At 57.4% G+C, this 14,870-nt stretch overlaps 1 protein-coding gene across 2 annotated transcripts; it reads left to right on the plus strand.

The window, feature by feature from the left end:
• The first annotated feature begins 293 nt into the window (after positions 1 to 293).
• DNAJB5 (DnaJ heat shock protein family (Hsp40) member B5) lies at positions 294 to 14,623 on the plus strand. 2 transcript variants are annotated; one of them, XM_041468691.1, is made up of 4 exons: positions 294 to 314; positions 7,040 to 7,284; positions 9,496 to 10,094; positions 14,197 to 14,623. In XM_041468691.1, exons 2-4 carry the CDS (start codon positions 7,074 to 7,076, stop codon positions 14,428 to 14,430), a joined length of 1,044 nt encoding a protein of 347 aa, XP_041324625.1. In that variant the 5' UTR covers positions 294 to 314; positions 7,040 to 7,073; the 3' UTR covers positions 14,431 to 14,623. The 2 variants fall into 2 exon arrangements, with proteins under 2 accessions (XP_041324625.1, XP_041324624.1); XM_041468690.1 differs by lacking the exon at positions 294 to 314 and adding an exon at positions 6,707 to 6,966.
• The last annotated feature ends 247 nt before the right edge of the window (positions 14,624 to 14,870 follow it).

A 14,870-nucleotide genomic window follows, 5' to 3' on the forward strand; every position in this document is an offset into this window, starting at 1 on the left:
GGATCCCGCCGCCGAGAGCAAGCGCCCGGCCAATCAGAGAGCGCCGAGAGGGCGGTGCTGGCTTGAACTAGCCAATGGAAGGCGGCGACTGGGAGGCGAGGGGGGGAGAGGCGGGCCGGTAAGCGGCGGGGGCCCGCCTTTTCCCCGCCTCCCTTTGAGGGACGACCAATCAGCGTGGCGCAGCGCTGCGATGGACAGCCCCCCGGGCCAACGGGGGCGTGGCGCGCGCGGGCGGGACTCCCCTGACGTGGCGACCGGGGGGCGGGGGCGGGGGCGGCCCAGCGAGCGCGCGGCGCCCCGGGACAGCGGGAGCGGTGAGTGCCGGGGGGGCCCCCCCGACCGCCCCCGCGCCCCCACACACCGACCCCGCAGCCGGCCCCGGCCGTGCCACCGCGGGGCGACACCGCGGCCGTGGGGGCCGCTCCCCCTGCCCTGTGCGGCGGCGGGGTGTCACGGTGGGACTGCCGTGGGGTGACAAGTTGTTGCCGTGGGGATGGGAGGAGCTAGTCCCCGTGCCCCGTAGAGCGAAGCGGCTCGCTGTGGGGTGGGGGGGTCATGTCAGCCCGCCCTGGGTGTCACTGTGGGGTGGGGCGTCACCCTGCGCCGTGCGGTGACAAGGTGTTGCCGTGGGGCTGGGCGGGGGTCAGTCCCCCCCCAGCCCGGGGGTGACAGGGGTGACAAAATGTCGCTCTGGGGTGGGGGGCAGTGCCCCTGTCTCGGGGTTGGCAGGGGGTCGCTGTGGGACTCAGTTCCCTGCGCCGTGCGTTGACAAGTTGTTGTCATGAAATTGGGGGGGGTCGTCAGTCCCCCTGCCCTGTGGGGTGGTAGGATATCCCTGTGGGGCTGGGGAGGGTCAGTCCCCTGCCCTGTGGGGTGGTAGGATATTCCTGTGGGGCTGGGGAGGGTCAGTCCCCCTGCCCTGTGGGGTGGTAGGATATCCCTGTGGGGCTGGGGAGGGTCAGTCCCCACTCCTGTCCTGTGGGGTGGTAGGATATCCCTGTGGGGCTGGGGAGGGTCAGTCCCTCTGCCCCGAGCAGTGACAGGGTGTTCATTGCAGGCCTAAGGTGGACAGTCCCTCACCCGAAGGGGTGACAGGGTGTCACAGTGGGGCTGAAGGTCATTGACCCCTCTGCCCATGGGGTGACAGCATGTCCCTGTAGGGCTGGGGGACCCTAGGGAAGGGGTGCTTGCCCATGGGGTGACAGTCTGTCCTGATCTGGGGGCTACACCTCTGCTTTATAAAGTGGCAGGGTGTCCCTGGGGGGTGGCAGGATCAGCATCTCTGCCTCAAGGGGTGACAGGGTTTTGCAGTGGGTCTGGGAGCTTAGCCCCTGTGCCCCTTCGTGGGTGGGGAGCAGAGCGTAGCCACCCTGTTCTGTCACCATGGGGTAACATGGAGTGTCTGTGGGGCTGAAGGTGGGGGAGGAAGGAGTTGGCATCTCCTGTGGCGTGTGAGGGTTTCTTGGTGGGGCTGTGGGTCAGGGTTAACTGGGCTGCCCTGCCTAGTGACCGCGTGTCCCTGTGGGTCTGAAGAGGTTAATCAGACCCACAGGGTCAGTGTGTCAGGAAGGGGTTAATCCCCCGTGCCCCATAACAGAGATCGTACATCCAAGTGGGGCAGGGAGAGAGAAACACCCCCTGCCATGGGGTACAGCCCTGTGGAGCTGGAGAGGGTGGTGAGGTTAGGGTTAATCCCTCTCTCTTGTTTCACTTTGGAGGAGATAATGTGCTCAGTTTGAGCTATGTGGTGTGGCCTGGAAGGGGTCAGCACCCCTCCACCACCGTCTTGGGGGTACCTGTGTATCCCAGTGGGGCTGAACTGGCTGGTGAGAAAGTTGGTAACCCCCCACCCAGGTGACAGTAACACAGTTAGAGGGACCAGCATGGAAGGGGTTAACCCCTGTCCCCAGACAAGGTGACTGTGTCTCCTGGGAGGGCTGACCAAGAGAAAAGGGTTAACCTGCTTTCCTCTTGAGGCAGACAGTGGGTCCCAATGGGGCTTGATCATGGCAAGGGGTCACCCCTGGCCCCCTGTGGGTCTGTGCACTGGGGCACAAGGCATGAGGGAACCCCTGTGTGCATGACAGCCCCTAAAAAGGATCGTGCCTCTGGGCTTGGGAGGGGGATAAACCCCATCCCCATGAAGTTCTTAGCCCCACAGTGGGGCTGGGCAGGGGGCTTGGGGTGGTGATCTGTGCACTGGGGGATTTCAACCCATCCCCATGCCATTGTGAGCATCCTGGTGAGTCTGGAATTGGGGTACCCTACACGGGGAGGCAGCATGGGGGGCTTGACCCTATCTCCACTCAACTGTGAGCAGCCAAGTGTGGCTGGAAAGAGGGGAACCTACCTGGGGAGACACTGTGAGGTGCTTGACCCCCATCTCCACCCAAGGGCCAGCGCCAGATAGGTCTGGAAAATGGGGGACCCTGTCGGGGTGATGGTAAGTGGTGCTTGACACCATCCCCACGCAGGAGACAGCACTTCGAGGCTGTGGAGATATGGGACCCTCTCTGGGGAAATTGTGAGCGGGGGTCCTGATCCGTGCCCACGCAGGAGGCGGCCGCCGGCGGGGCTGGCAGCGGGGGCTGTGCTGGCAGAGGCAGCGAGGGGAGGGTTAACCCCGTCCCCACGCAGGTGCCGGCACCCCAGTGGGGCTGTCGGTGGGGAGGGGGAGGCGGGCGGTGCGTGTGGGGGCTCGGGGAGGGGATGATTCATTGCGGGTAGTCATGACATTGCTGCCTGGTTGCCTGCGACTGCCATCCAGCACGGGCACGGGTGGCTCTGCCTGCCCCGGCGCGACAAGATCCCCAGCAGCTCCCTGACTGAGCCCGGGATACGCTACCATGCCGGCAATCCTGCTCTTCTGGAGCCGCGCCGAGAGGTATGCGCTGCCTCGGCAGCCGCGCCTCGCCGGAGCCGCCCGGCTCGGAGCCCGGCGGGACTCCGGCCCCTGGGGACACAGCGGGATGGGGCTGTCGCCCGCCCGGCTGTTTCGCTTGCCGCGGGTGGGATGCAGGAGCTACCTGGTGATATCCCCAGTACGGCTGCCTAGTTTCGGTGTAGAGCTTCTGGAGAGGATGCTCTCCGTGGCCTGCGAGTGACGGTGACAGACTAGGGGGACGCGGTGGCATTAGCTTTCCTTGGCGTGCCTGAAGGTGACTTTTCAGAAGTAGGTTTTGCGCCGTGGGCTCGGGGGACGCACCGTCCCCGTCCCGCTGCCCTGCCGCCACGGGGAGCCCCGGACGCCGGGCGGGAATGCGGCACTCGGATCCCTTCTGCCGGGGGACCGGTGCCGGGGACCGGTGAGGGGGACACAGGGACCCCCATGCATCCGAACGGGAAAAGCTGGGGAGGTGCACATTGGTTAACGTGACTTTTTTCCATATCAACGCCGCCCTACTTTTCTCCCTACCCGATTCGCCCGGCGGGTGCTCAGCCCTGGGCGTCAGCAGAGTCGTTTCTGGGGACACCGGGGGGCTCCTGGCTGCGCTCCCTGCGCTCCTTGGAGGGGGCTGCGTGGGGGACGTGACGGTACCAGGCGGCTGGGTGCCTTGTGGCAGCGGAGAAGAGGAATGCTGGAACTGACGGATTAAGCAGAAGTGTCTTAATCTGTCGGTTTAACGAGAAAGCGTCAAGAAACCAATTAAAAGGAAAATTACGGCACGGCGAGTGACTCCATTGAAGGGTCTCTCCGTGCGCGGCTGGCAAGCACACAAAGGACGGCAGCTCCCCGGCGGCACCGCGTCGACCGGAGGAGCCCTTTCGGAGCCATCCTGGGAGCGAGGTCAGAGCCAACCACGGCTGCCGGGCTGGCGAAGAGCTGCCCTTTGGGTGTGCCGGAGGAGGTGGAGGGGGGGACTCGCCAGCAGAGCATCCCTTGGCGGCGGCGGCATCCCCGGCACGAGCCAGCACCTTTTGCCCCGCCACCCTCCTCCCGCCCTCCGGTGCCTCCCGGCCGGGCACACAACACCTGCCGCCGCCTGCGGACAGCCGCGATGTTTAAAATAAAACTAGAGCCTTTAAAAATGACAGCTTGGACTATGAATGTGTTCGTAAAGTTTCGGTAAGTGGGTTTCCGCCTCTCGACCTTGTGTCCTCGTTAAACCATCAGTGTCTGTTCCTGGCATCCCGCGGTGACCTTGCACCCCGGGATGGAACAGAAAAAATCTTGTGCCGTTGCCAGGGTGGGTTTGTTCCCTTAGATGACTGCCGAGCAGAGGGATTATGTCAAACGATCGCTATTCAGCTGGCGCGCTAGCCCAGCGGTTGCTCGGGCTGATGTCATGTGCGGGGCCGGAACAAAGATTTATTCTTTATTTAATTATTTTTTTTTCTCTTTTGGTGTGGTTGCAAGAGGAGGATGGAGGCTGGGCTGGCTCAGCATGACAGGGGAATGCCTGTGGTTTTCACCAAGGCAGGGTGGCCGTGGCTTATCTGGGGCCATCTGATTTGCAAGGGCGATACAGGAATGCCTTTGCCAGCCTGAAACCCCCCACCGCTCCCGAGGGGGTTAAATGGGAAGTCAGGAGAGGATGACTGAGCAGAAGGGGGAGAGGATCGGTGGCAAGGCGCAGCTGATCCCAGAGAGGTGGGAGGGAAGGAGGGAGGCTCTGCGGGGACAGAGTCGTGTTTTACCGCCATTGTGCATGTGAGCTGAGCCTCGGGAGCGTGCCTTAACCCACCGGGTCACCCACCGGCACCTGGTCCTCTGTGGCACGGTAAACCGCGGCACCGGGATGCATTTCGGATCAGAAATTCTCTTCCCCGTGCCCAGCTAGATGAAGGGGTCCTTGGTCAGGTCAGAGATCCTCACCAGGCATCCCCACCCTGGCCAAAGACCTCTCGGTGGGCAAGACCAGAGATCTTGTACGTGGCAACAGCATTTCGCATTTTTGGGATGTGTTTTCATGGGAAGCACTGTGGGGTTTTGACCAGATGAGGGTGTCCCAGTGGTGCTGTCAGGTTGGGCTGCGTGGGGTCAGAGCCAGACACTGTGGTCCCTGGGCCGTGACAGTTGAAGGTTTGTCAGCTCTGTGTTGCTGGAGCTGGGGTGTGGTGGGGTTATCTTTAGCACTGCTTGGTTTGCTCTCACTGTGGGAGGGTTGGCAACATCCGGACAGGGCCGAATTGTCGTCCCAGTACTAGTCTCAGAGAGCCCCTGCCCTCCACTAGAGGTTGCTGTGGAGAAGTGGGGTGTTGAAGTGACCCTTGGTGTGGAGGGTGGACAGGATAGCTCTTGGTTCTCCTGCTGGTTGCTCACCCCAGGGTCTCCTGCAGCTTCCCCGCCACTTAGGGAGGGTAAATGGGGAGGTGGTTGTGGGCTGGGGGCAGAGCATCCCCCAGCACCTGCGTGGGCTGGGTGCTGCTGGCATCTCTGCATGCAGGAGCTGGTATAGAAATGTGCTGGCATCCGGGAGCTGCCACAGGAGACGCTGTCAGATGCTCTTTATGCCCCCAGGGACCTCCTCCCACCTCTTCTGTGCTGCCTGAGCTGTTGAACAGTGTTTGCAGATGCCCCCATCTCCCCTCACTGTGTCTTCAGGAGTGCCTTAGCCCCCCTCCCCATCTGCAGCAAAGCTTCTCCTACATGGCTGGAGCAAAAGAGAGCAGAAGTTGGTGGTTTGGATGGAGGTGGCCAAATGTAGGACCAATTTCCAAGCTCCTGTAGGTGGTCATTGCCCAAGGCATGGCCCAAGGCAAGTGTTGGATGCTTGGTGTGGCTGCCAGACTCTCAGAATAGCACCCAAGCATGGATCCTAGGGGGGCATAGCCACCCTTGACTGAGCTGTGTGACCTCCAGTGGGAGCTCATGGATAGAGTAAGGATGGAGAGAACGTCTGGTAGCTTGTATGATGGTGAAGAAAAGGGCCAAGGCTCACACCCCATGCCAAAATCCATCTGCTGGAGGGCCATAGTGGGTTGAGGTGGCTTAGCTGTGTTTGGAGCAAGTATAGGGTGAAACCTGGATTGTAGCAGGGAGTAGGATGTGAGCAGTGGGAGTGCAGGTCTGCAAGGGCAGCACTGAGTGTGAGAGGTGCCCTGTGGTTCGACGTGTCAAGTGTTTGCTGTCAGATAACCAAAAGTCAAGGAGCAGTGGGAAAGATCTGTAGAGAGACATGGGACTTGTTAGCTTTTGCCTGGAGGAGCAGCCCTGCCATCTGCCCTGGCTGCTCCCTGGGTGGCTGTGACTCCAGCGGTGACTGGGGGATGAGTTACGGCCACCGGGTTTTCCATGCCTTAGTATAGGCATGGGCACGGCCTCAGCCCCCGCGCGATGCAGCGAGTGAGCCCTGAGCTCCTGGCTTACTGCAAGATCCAGTTGGAGGCTCTCGGGGAGTGCAAGTCAGGCTAGAAAGTGTTGGGTTTTTTTTTAAAACAGAAAAAGAAAAAAGCCCTCCCACCATCACAAGATGTTTCTGTCTAACGGCTCCGTTCTCTCTCCGCTAAATACAAATTATGGCTCTGACAGCCGGAGGCGCTTATCTCCAGCTGAATGCCAATTGCTTTCAGGAACAAAATGTTTGAAGTTCCTTTAAGGTGAAGGCACAACGTGGTCCCTGCCACTGCTTTCAGCCTCCAAAACCTGCTGTCATCACCCTGGCTTGGGTCTCAGGTCCCCAGCTGGGAGAGAACCAGGCAAGGGGGTGGACACAGGCCGGCAGCTACATTTGGACATAGCTCAGCCCTCCTGACTCAGCGGGGGGGGGATGGACAGGGACGTGGTCCTGGCCTGACGTTAGCAGTGGCGTGGCCCCTATAATAGCGCCGTGCCCCGACTTGAGCTCTCTCCCTGTCAGCCTCAGAGATGAGTCTGTCCATCCCAGCCGTGCGGCTCAGTGGGATAAAACCAGAGCTGGGATACATTCTGGCACCGGGGCTCTGACCTCTGTTGGGAAGCGTGGACTTGAGCCGGCTCTGGTGCTGCTGGCCCGTGGGACACAGGGAGCATCGCCTCCGCGATAAGTGTGTGCCACTCCCGTCCCCAGCTGCCCCTGTGTGAAATTCACCTTACGAAGAGCTGTCTTTCTCCTTGCAGGAATAAGTACTCGGCTCCCGGCAGTGTAACCGTCATGGGGAAGGATTATTACAAGATTTTGGGCATCCAGAGCGGTGCCAATGAAGATGAAATCAAGAAAGCCTATCGGAAAATGGCCCTGAAATATCACCCCGATAAGAATAAAGACCCCAATGCTGAGGAGAAGTTCAAGGAGATTGCGGAGGCTTATGACGTCCTGAGTGACCCCAAGAAACGAGCTGTGTACGACCAGTATGGGGAGGAAGGTAAGGGGATAAGCACTGCCCCCTGGGAGGCAGGGATGTGGGGTGCAAATCAGTTTTAGAGGTGAGGGAGGGTTTTCACAGAGAGGTGTTTCAGTGTTTCATGCCTACTCCTGAAATGGGACTGGTTGCCAAAGAATCAGAGGGAGTGAAGGCTCCACAGGTGTCAGAAGTCACCTCTCATCCTACTCTTCCCCAGGCTGCTTCACTTTTCCAGCAATTTGTCACTTTGCTTCCTGGGGTGGCTGGGCTTCCCCTGCCCTCTGCCCCAGAACTGTGGGTGCCAGCTGAGAAATGGAAGGAGCTCACCTCCTCGGTCATATCTGGGGTAATTTGTTAGCAGCTCTTGAAATGACCTAAATAACAGAGCAGAGACGTACTGCTTCTGCCCACATTCCCCCTGCATTGGGCACTGGTCCCACTGTCCTCCCTGGTACAGGCTGACCTACAGGATTCAAAGCTTTTCCCAATTTAAGTAATAGGCCCTTGTTTTGAAACCAAGTGGCTGCTGTTGTCTGGTGGTTGGCATGGAGGAGGAGGAGGAGGAGGAGAGCCGCTCCAACGCAGGCGGCCTTATTAGTCAATGATGGAAGAGTGCAACCCCATTCGAGGAGAGTGCCGAATAGCATCTGCATTAATCAGCCCAGGGCTTGGATGCTTAAAAGAGCAGGAGGTCTGGCAGGAGCAGGCTGCTGGGTGGAAGGGGCAGCTCCTCTCTCAGGCAGGTGCATCCCCTCACAAGCCACCGGCAGGATTAAGCAGCAGTGGGTTAATTGTTGACCCGTTAGTTATGTCAGGGCTGTGATGGATGCACGGGCACAGTGATTTGCTGCCCTGTAAAATGAGAAGAGACTCTCCCAAGTGGGAAATCAGCTTTTCCCGGGAGGCCTCAATGAAATCAGACCCTGCTCAGGCTGGCGTCATGGGATTAAAGGTGAAACCTCCTGGCTGTACAGTCTATTAGGAGTGGGGCTCACTGGGGATTTGGCAAAATCCCTGTCACCTGCAGGCATCTAAAATAAGAGTGAATTAAGGAAGAGGGTAAGAGCTCCCTTACTACCCCATCAAGTTAAAGACCATCTTCCCCCATGCCCCATCATTGTTGAACCTCTCATGTTCCATGACCTTCCCCACACATTTTGTTTCCCTTTTTTTGGGGGGCACTGAAGATCAGCATTTTGAGGAGCTTCAGGGTCCCACATGCTGTGTAAGCAAGGTGAAGTGGGAAAGCCCCTCAACCCACCCAGAATACTGACTTCAGCACTCAGAAGGGACTCCCAAACTTGCTCTGCTGTGGAAAGGGCGTGGGGGTTGGGACAAAGGACAGCCTGTCAGAAATAGTCCTTCACTGTCACTGGTGTGCCCTGAAAATAGTCCCTGAGCTAGGCTTGGCTTAACCCTTCCCAACCCTGCTGATCAAAAATAGCCTTGCAGAGCATGTGTGACCTCTTTGGGGGGCATTTGTCATGTGCCTTGACTCCTTGGGACCTGGGATGAGTTGCAGTGACGTCAGGCTCAGCCTGGGACCTGGCAGGGGAGTTTCCCATGGGAAAGGTTGCCAAATGATTCAAACCTGGAGATTACCTGGCATTTTATACAGCCAGTGTGCAGGGAGCTGCATGCCGACCTGGAGGTCTGCTCACCTCCACCTGCCCATAGAATCACTGAGCATGGGAGAAGATCTCTAAGATCATTTAATGAAGCATTGCCATGTTCATCACTAAGCCATGTCCCTAAAGTGCCACATCCACACACCTTTTGAACACTTCCAAGAATGGTGACTCTATCACTTCATTAGTCAACCTGTTCCTGACCAACTTTTCTGTGAAGAAATTTTTCCTAATATCCCGTCTCAGAGATGAGGCTACTGGGGCAAGAAGGATCTGCTCATGGGCAAGAATGGAGATGGGCTGATCAGGGTATGTTTTAAATTAAAATTAGGTGAATAGGGTGGAAAGAATCAAAGAAGTCCTTCAGTGGAGATAGAGGGAATGAAACCTGAATGGATTCTGAGCCTGCAGGGTATAGGAGTAGGACTGTGTGTCATGGGTGGAGATGGTGCCTTCATGGTGGTTGGGCTGAAGGTGATCTGCACACTCAGGAGAGGGTGGAAGGAGGTGGCAGAGGCCATTCTCCCACCTGGGCAGTGCAGTCCTTGCAGAGCATTTCCCGCACAGGGAGCATTCATGTCTTCTCTTCCCCCTTCTCTTCCAGGTCTCAAAACTGGAGGTGGCTCTTCAGGTGGCTCAGGGAACACCTTCCACTACACCTTCCATGGAGACCCCCATGCCACCTTCGCATCCTTCTTCGGAGGCTCCAACCCTTTTGACATCTTCTTTGCCAGCAGCCGCTCCCGGATGTTCAATGGCTTTGACCAGGAAGACATGGATATGGATGATGACGATGACCCTTTCAGTGCCTTTGGCCGGTTTGGCTTCAACGGCATTAATGGGGTTCACCGACGGCACCAGGAGTCCCTGCACACACGGAGGAAGGTCCAAGACCCACCTGTCATCCACGAGCTCAAGGTGTTCCTGGAAGAGATCTACCATGGATCCACCAAGAGGATGAAGATCACTCGCAGAAGGCTCAACGCTGATGGCCGGACCATGCGGACTGAGGACAAGATCCTAAACATTGTCATCAAACGGGGCTGGAAGGAGGGAACCAAAATCACATTCCCCAAAGAAGGAGATGCCACTCCAGACAACATCCCTGCAGACATCGTCTTCATCCTCAAGGACAAGCCTCACTCGCACTTCAAGAGGGATGGGACAAATGTGATCTACACGGCAAACATCAGTCTTAAAGAGGTGGGTACGGGTGGTAAATCCCATGGGGTGTGAGGTGGCAGTGGTTCATGGCCTTTGGGGCCAAGATGGGAGGCAGTCCTGCTGCTCTGGACGGAAAGACCAGGTAGGTCGTAAGAAAGGAGCTGCAGAGGCCAACTTGGTCTGGCTTTGGAGGTGCTTGACTTCCGTGCTGGGTGTGGGACACTGGCGCTGCAGTTCCTGCTGAACACACCTCACTTCTTGAGCCAATTCAGGTGGCTCATTTTATCCATTTTTTCCCTTCTCCATGTGTCTTGTTTTTCTATTTTAGAATAGGGTATTCACATGTGGAACGAAGGGCATGTCCTCTGTAGGAACAAGGGAAACCCAGGTTGGGTGGCATCAGTCTGATTCCTGCTTTTCCTGCAGCTGAGCCTGCTGTGGCTTAGTTACTGCCTAGGGTTGCACCAGGTGCCTCTTCCCATGGGCAAAGAGCAGGATCATGTGGAGGACAGTGATCACCTACCCTCCCTGAGCAGTGCTTTAGCCGTTTTCCTTGATTCTGGCTTTCCTGGATAAGCAACCAAACAAATTAAATACCCAGGCAATGAGTAAAACTCAACACTTCCAGGCTGACAGTCCTGGAGGTCATGGCAGGGCTGGTTGGATGCATCAGATCATCCAGCAATCTGCACGAAGGTGGGAGGGGAGAGGAAAGGGAAGATTACCTCAGTACAAGATGTGCTGTTCGCCACTGCTGCTGTAAAACTACCTTTTAATAAATCCCAGCTGGCAGCTGCATTTAACGTTGACATTTTTGGCAGCTGCCATTTGCTGTTCCTTTCAGACGGTAGACGCTGTCTGTCTTCTTAATGAGCTGATTTTTTTTTTCCTTCCTGAAGGCAGATTTATGTTCTCAAATGCATTGAATAGAAATAAGCTCAATGGGCCAGACCTGAGGCAGGAAAACGTGATCTTATGAAGTGTGCCAGGAAGTCAGGAGAGCTCTGTGATGGCTCTGCATCCCAGCTGAGGCTGTGACCGGGTGTACTGGGGGCAAAAAGCACGTGGGCCAGGCAGAGCTGGGCACTCCTGAAGCAAACTCAGCTCCACTTAACTTGCAGACTCAGGAATTTCCCTCAGAGTGCAAAGTACAGAGGTTTATTCCTGCAGTAGCTGGTTCTCCTGGCCAATCCAGAAATACTCAGGAGAGACTGCCTTATTTATGGAGCAGTGCATGCCATATCTCAGATATTTCCTTCTGTTCATTCCTTTTATCTGTAAAGTTAACCCTGACCTGGCTGTGCTGATGCCCAGACCATGTTAGCCCAAGTTTGTGCACTAGTCAGGCTGGAGGGACTCCTGCCTGGAGGTGACTTTTAGCAGTAACTGGAGAAACGGGCTCGAGAAGTGCACCAGAAGTGCTGGACACCTTTGAGCTCCATGAGCAAGGCCTGCATGCTGGCAGTGGGTTTGCACAATGCAGACACAAAGCAGAAAATTGATGGTCCAGGCAAATTCCTTATCTCTTTCAGCTGGAATTTCTGGTCTCTGACCTCCCCCAGCACAAACCCAACAGGCTGGGCATCCTCATGGAGCTGATGGTCTGGCTGTCATCTCCAGCCTGCTGCTTGCCAGGGCAGTGTGATATTCTGCTGCATTTGTCTTCCAGGAAAAGTTTCTTAAATGCTCTGGAGCACGAGCAGATGCTGGGAGCTCTCCAGTTCTGTATGCTACCACCTCAGTATGTGACAGAGCACAACTTCTCCATCTCTTCAGCCTTTGGCTGTAGCCTTAGGTCTCTCCTTGCACCTTCTGCCTTCCAAGGCTGCCTCTTCTAGCCTAAGTTTTAGTCTCTGCCACTGCCATGAGAGAACATGGTACCATCAGGAAAGCTGGCAGGTGGTGGGTCCCGGAGGGCCCTCCTGGGTGCCTGGCCAGGGCAGTGCAGGCATTCTGCCACCTGTCTGCTGCGGAATCACAGATGTAGGAGTGCTTTTCCAGGGATTCATTGTCTTCCTTCCTAAAATCAGAGGCGCATGCCACAGCAGGGAGCTGCGGGAGGGAGGAGACACAGCTCCACCAGCAGCTGCCTCTGCCGGGAGGGTGTCCTGCCCTCCTGGCTGCTGCCTAATGCCTGCCCTCGGCAGCATCCCGCTTTGCATCCTTTACCTGGCGTCACCTTCCTCGAAGCATCCGCGCCTCGGCTCATCCCGGCTGGGACGCGGCCGGTGGCGACGCCGTCCCCGGAGCGGAGGAGGACCCGTGGTGACCTAGATAAATCTCTGCTCGCACAGCACAGTGCTCAAACCCAGGGTGATTTCATCCCCAGGGATAAACCAAGCCTCTTTCTAGGATGCGGGGTAGCTCCCGCGGTTACTGGTGTTACTTCAGCAACCGTTTTCCCAAATGCCAGCAAAGTTGAGCAAGAAGAATGAAAAACAGGGACATACGGCGGAGGAGCGATCGCCTCGGATTCTTGCGTCTTGGCTCTGGGAAGGAAACATTAAGATCCTGTCTGCCTTCGCTGTTACCGCCCGCTCCTGCTCACATCTCTGCCTGCTTTCCCCATCCACGTGTTCCCGCAGGGACTTCTTGTTCTCCTTTCTGTTTTGTGGCTGGAGGTGTCCTTTCTTGGCACACATGGGCACTTGCAGCCATGGCACACTGCACTGGGCACCAGTGAGCAGGAGGGCTTTGGCATCCTTGCCTGAATGCACAGCACAAACTCCTTGATGTGGGGAGATTGTCCTTTGTTTTCCCCTCAACCTGCTGGAGATCAGCCAAGCACCTGCTGCTCACACAGAACTGGTGATAGCATCCTCCTGCAGGCTGAAGACTTCATCCCTAGAGGACACCCTCTCCAGGAGGAGACCTCTGCACATGTGCCATGCAAAGGAGATAGGACCTTTTCCCCTGTTCTCTACTCAGCAGAGACCCTGAACCAGCTCTGGCACAGATCCCACTACAAACCCTCTGGTTCAAAGCCTTGGTTCTGCTGCAGAAGCCCCATCCATCATCTCAGAGCCAGTGGCCAGCATGAGATTTTTCTCCTGGTGCCTGTTGCTGCTCTGCCTTTGGAGGCTTTTCCTGGGTGGGGGGAGAACGCAGACCATTTCCCCCACCTACCCCAGAAACAGCAATTGCATCTTTCTCTGCTCCCCTGGCAGGGTGTTTTGGGAGGGCTGGGACCCCCAGGACCCAGTTCAGAGGGACAAACCTGTGCCAGCTCCCACATGGAAGCTCGAGGCTGTAGCTCAGCAGCCCCCCAGCCCCCACCCCCTTCCAGAAGCATCGTTCTGCAGTCCTCTCGCTCAGCTCTTGCTGAAAGCCTGGAGACGATCCTGCCCACATGTACGACAGAGCTGTCTGAGTTATTTAAGGACACAAGGATTTTTTTGCTGCATTCCTGCATCACGTGGCTTGCCAATGCAGGCCGGTGTGCGGCTGCTGCTGGGGGCTGGGGTGCAGTGGGGTGGCACCCCCACACCAGCTCCTGGCTGTGCAGTGGGAAAGGAGATGGGAACCAGGACCCCAGCTCCTAGGGAAGCTCAGTGCCACAGCCACACCATTGTGCCGTGCTGGCGTAGCCTTGTGGGGACTGTTGGTGACAGGGATGGGGCATGGGACATGGGACATGGGACATGGGCTGTGCTATAGATAACCCCAAGCACCGGGCAAAGCTGCCGTGCTCTGGAGGGTGACAGCTGAAGGGCTGTGGCAGCATCCCATGATCTCAGCTGGATTTTCGGCTGCCTGAGGCTGGGCAACAGGGCTGGAAAGGAGCTAAATTTAGCCTTAGTTGTTGCTGTGGGTGGCTGGGCGCTTGCTGGTGGTGCCTTCTGGGCAGCCCAGCAGTTGGGGAGGGTGGTCCTTCCCCCCATGGGAGCTGGGGCACCCCTCTCCTGGGGCAGCCCTCTCCTACACAGCCCCTGCAGCCCAGTTCATGGTGGTTGGACCAGCCTGGTGCCAGCAGAGAGCTGTGCTTGCACTGGTGAGCATCACCCAATGCTCTTGGGCAGCATCCAGAGGGAGCTGGGCAGTTCAACTGGGAGAGCAGCCAGTGGGGGGGACAGGGTGTGGCTGTCGGGATGCTTTGGGGTATCAGCCCCATCTGATGGCCTGTTCCTTCTTCCTCCCTCAGGCCTTGTGCGGCTGCACTGTGAACATTCCCACCATCGATGGACGGGTGATCCCACTTCCCTGCAATGACATCATCAAGCCAGGGACAGTGAAGAGACTACGTGGAGAGGGGCTGCCCTTCCCCAAGGCCCCCAGCCAGCGAGGAGACTTGATCGTAGAGTTCAAAATCCGCTTCCCAGACAGAATAGCTCCCCAGACAAGACAAATCCTCAAGCAGCACCTCCCATGCTCCTAGAGCCCAGGGACTCTCCTCCAAAGCAGCAATACTCCAAACGCATGTGCCACAGCACCTGGCCTGCCACAGAGCCAAGGTGTCACAGCACTTTTAAATGCAAAAAAAAGAAAAAAACAACCCTTCACACTACTTTTCTCCCCCAAAAAACCCATCCGACCCACCCCCTATCCATCCTTCTTGGCCGGTTTTTTACTCCAACAATGGGGAGACTCCTGTCTGCCACAGCTCTCCCAACTGCCAGACCTTTTCTTTCTCCCCAGAGGTCCATTTTTTTTGCCTCGCAAGAGCGAGAGCCATGGGCCCTTTGCCTGGGGAGGTGCGTCGTGTTGTGGGTTTTTTATGTCACCTGCTTTTCAGGCCACTCTTCCCACAAGAAGCTGGACTTGTCGGGGTCCGGCGCTGTGTAAATAGGACTCCACAGGATCTGGCATCCCCGCTGC

Source organism: Pyrgilauda ruficollis, unplaced genomic scaffold (genome assembly GCF_017590135.1).
Source record: "Pyrgilauda ruficollis isolate IOZ18807 unplaced genomic scaffold, ASM1759013v1 scaffold228, whole genome shotgun sequence".
Classification (NCBI taxonomy): domain Eukaryota; kingdom Metazoa; phylum Chordata; class Aves; order Passeriformes; family Passeridae; genus Pyrgilauda; species Pyrgilauda ruficollis.

What these genes read in the sequence shown, in the direction of transcription:
- DNAJB5 (XM_041468691.1), top strand. Translation starts at nt 7,074, where the DNA reads ATGGGGAAGGATTATTACAAGATTTTGGGCATCCAGAGCGGTGCCAAT. An exon ending in CGACCAGTATGGGGAGGAAG is followed by an intron (nt 7,285 to 9,495) that starts GTAAGGGGATAA and finishes CTTCTCTTCCAG; the next exon opens with GTCTCAAAACTGGAGGTGGC. An exon ending in CAAACATCAGTCTTAAAGAG is followed by an intron (nt 10,095 to 14,196) that starts GTGGGTACGGGT and finishes TTCCTCCCTCAG; the next exon opens with GCCTTGTGCGGCTGCACTGT.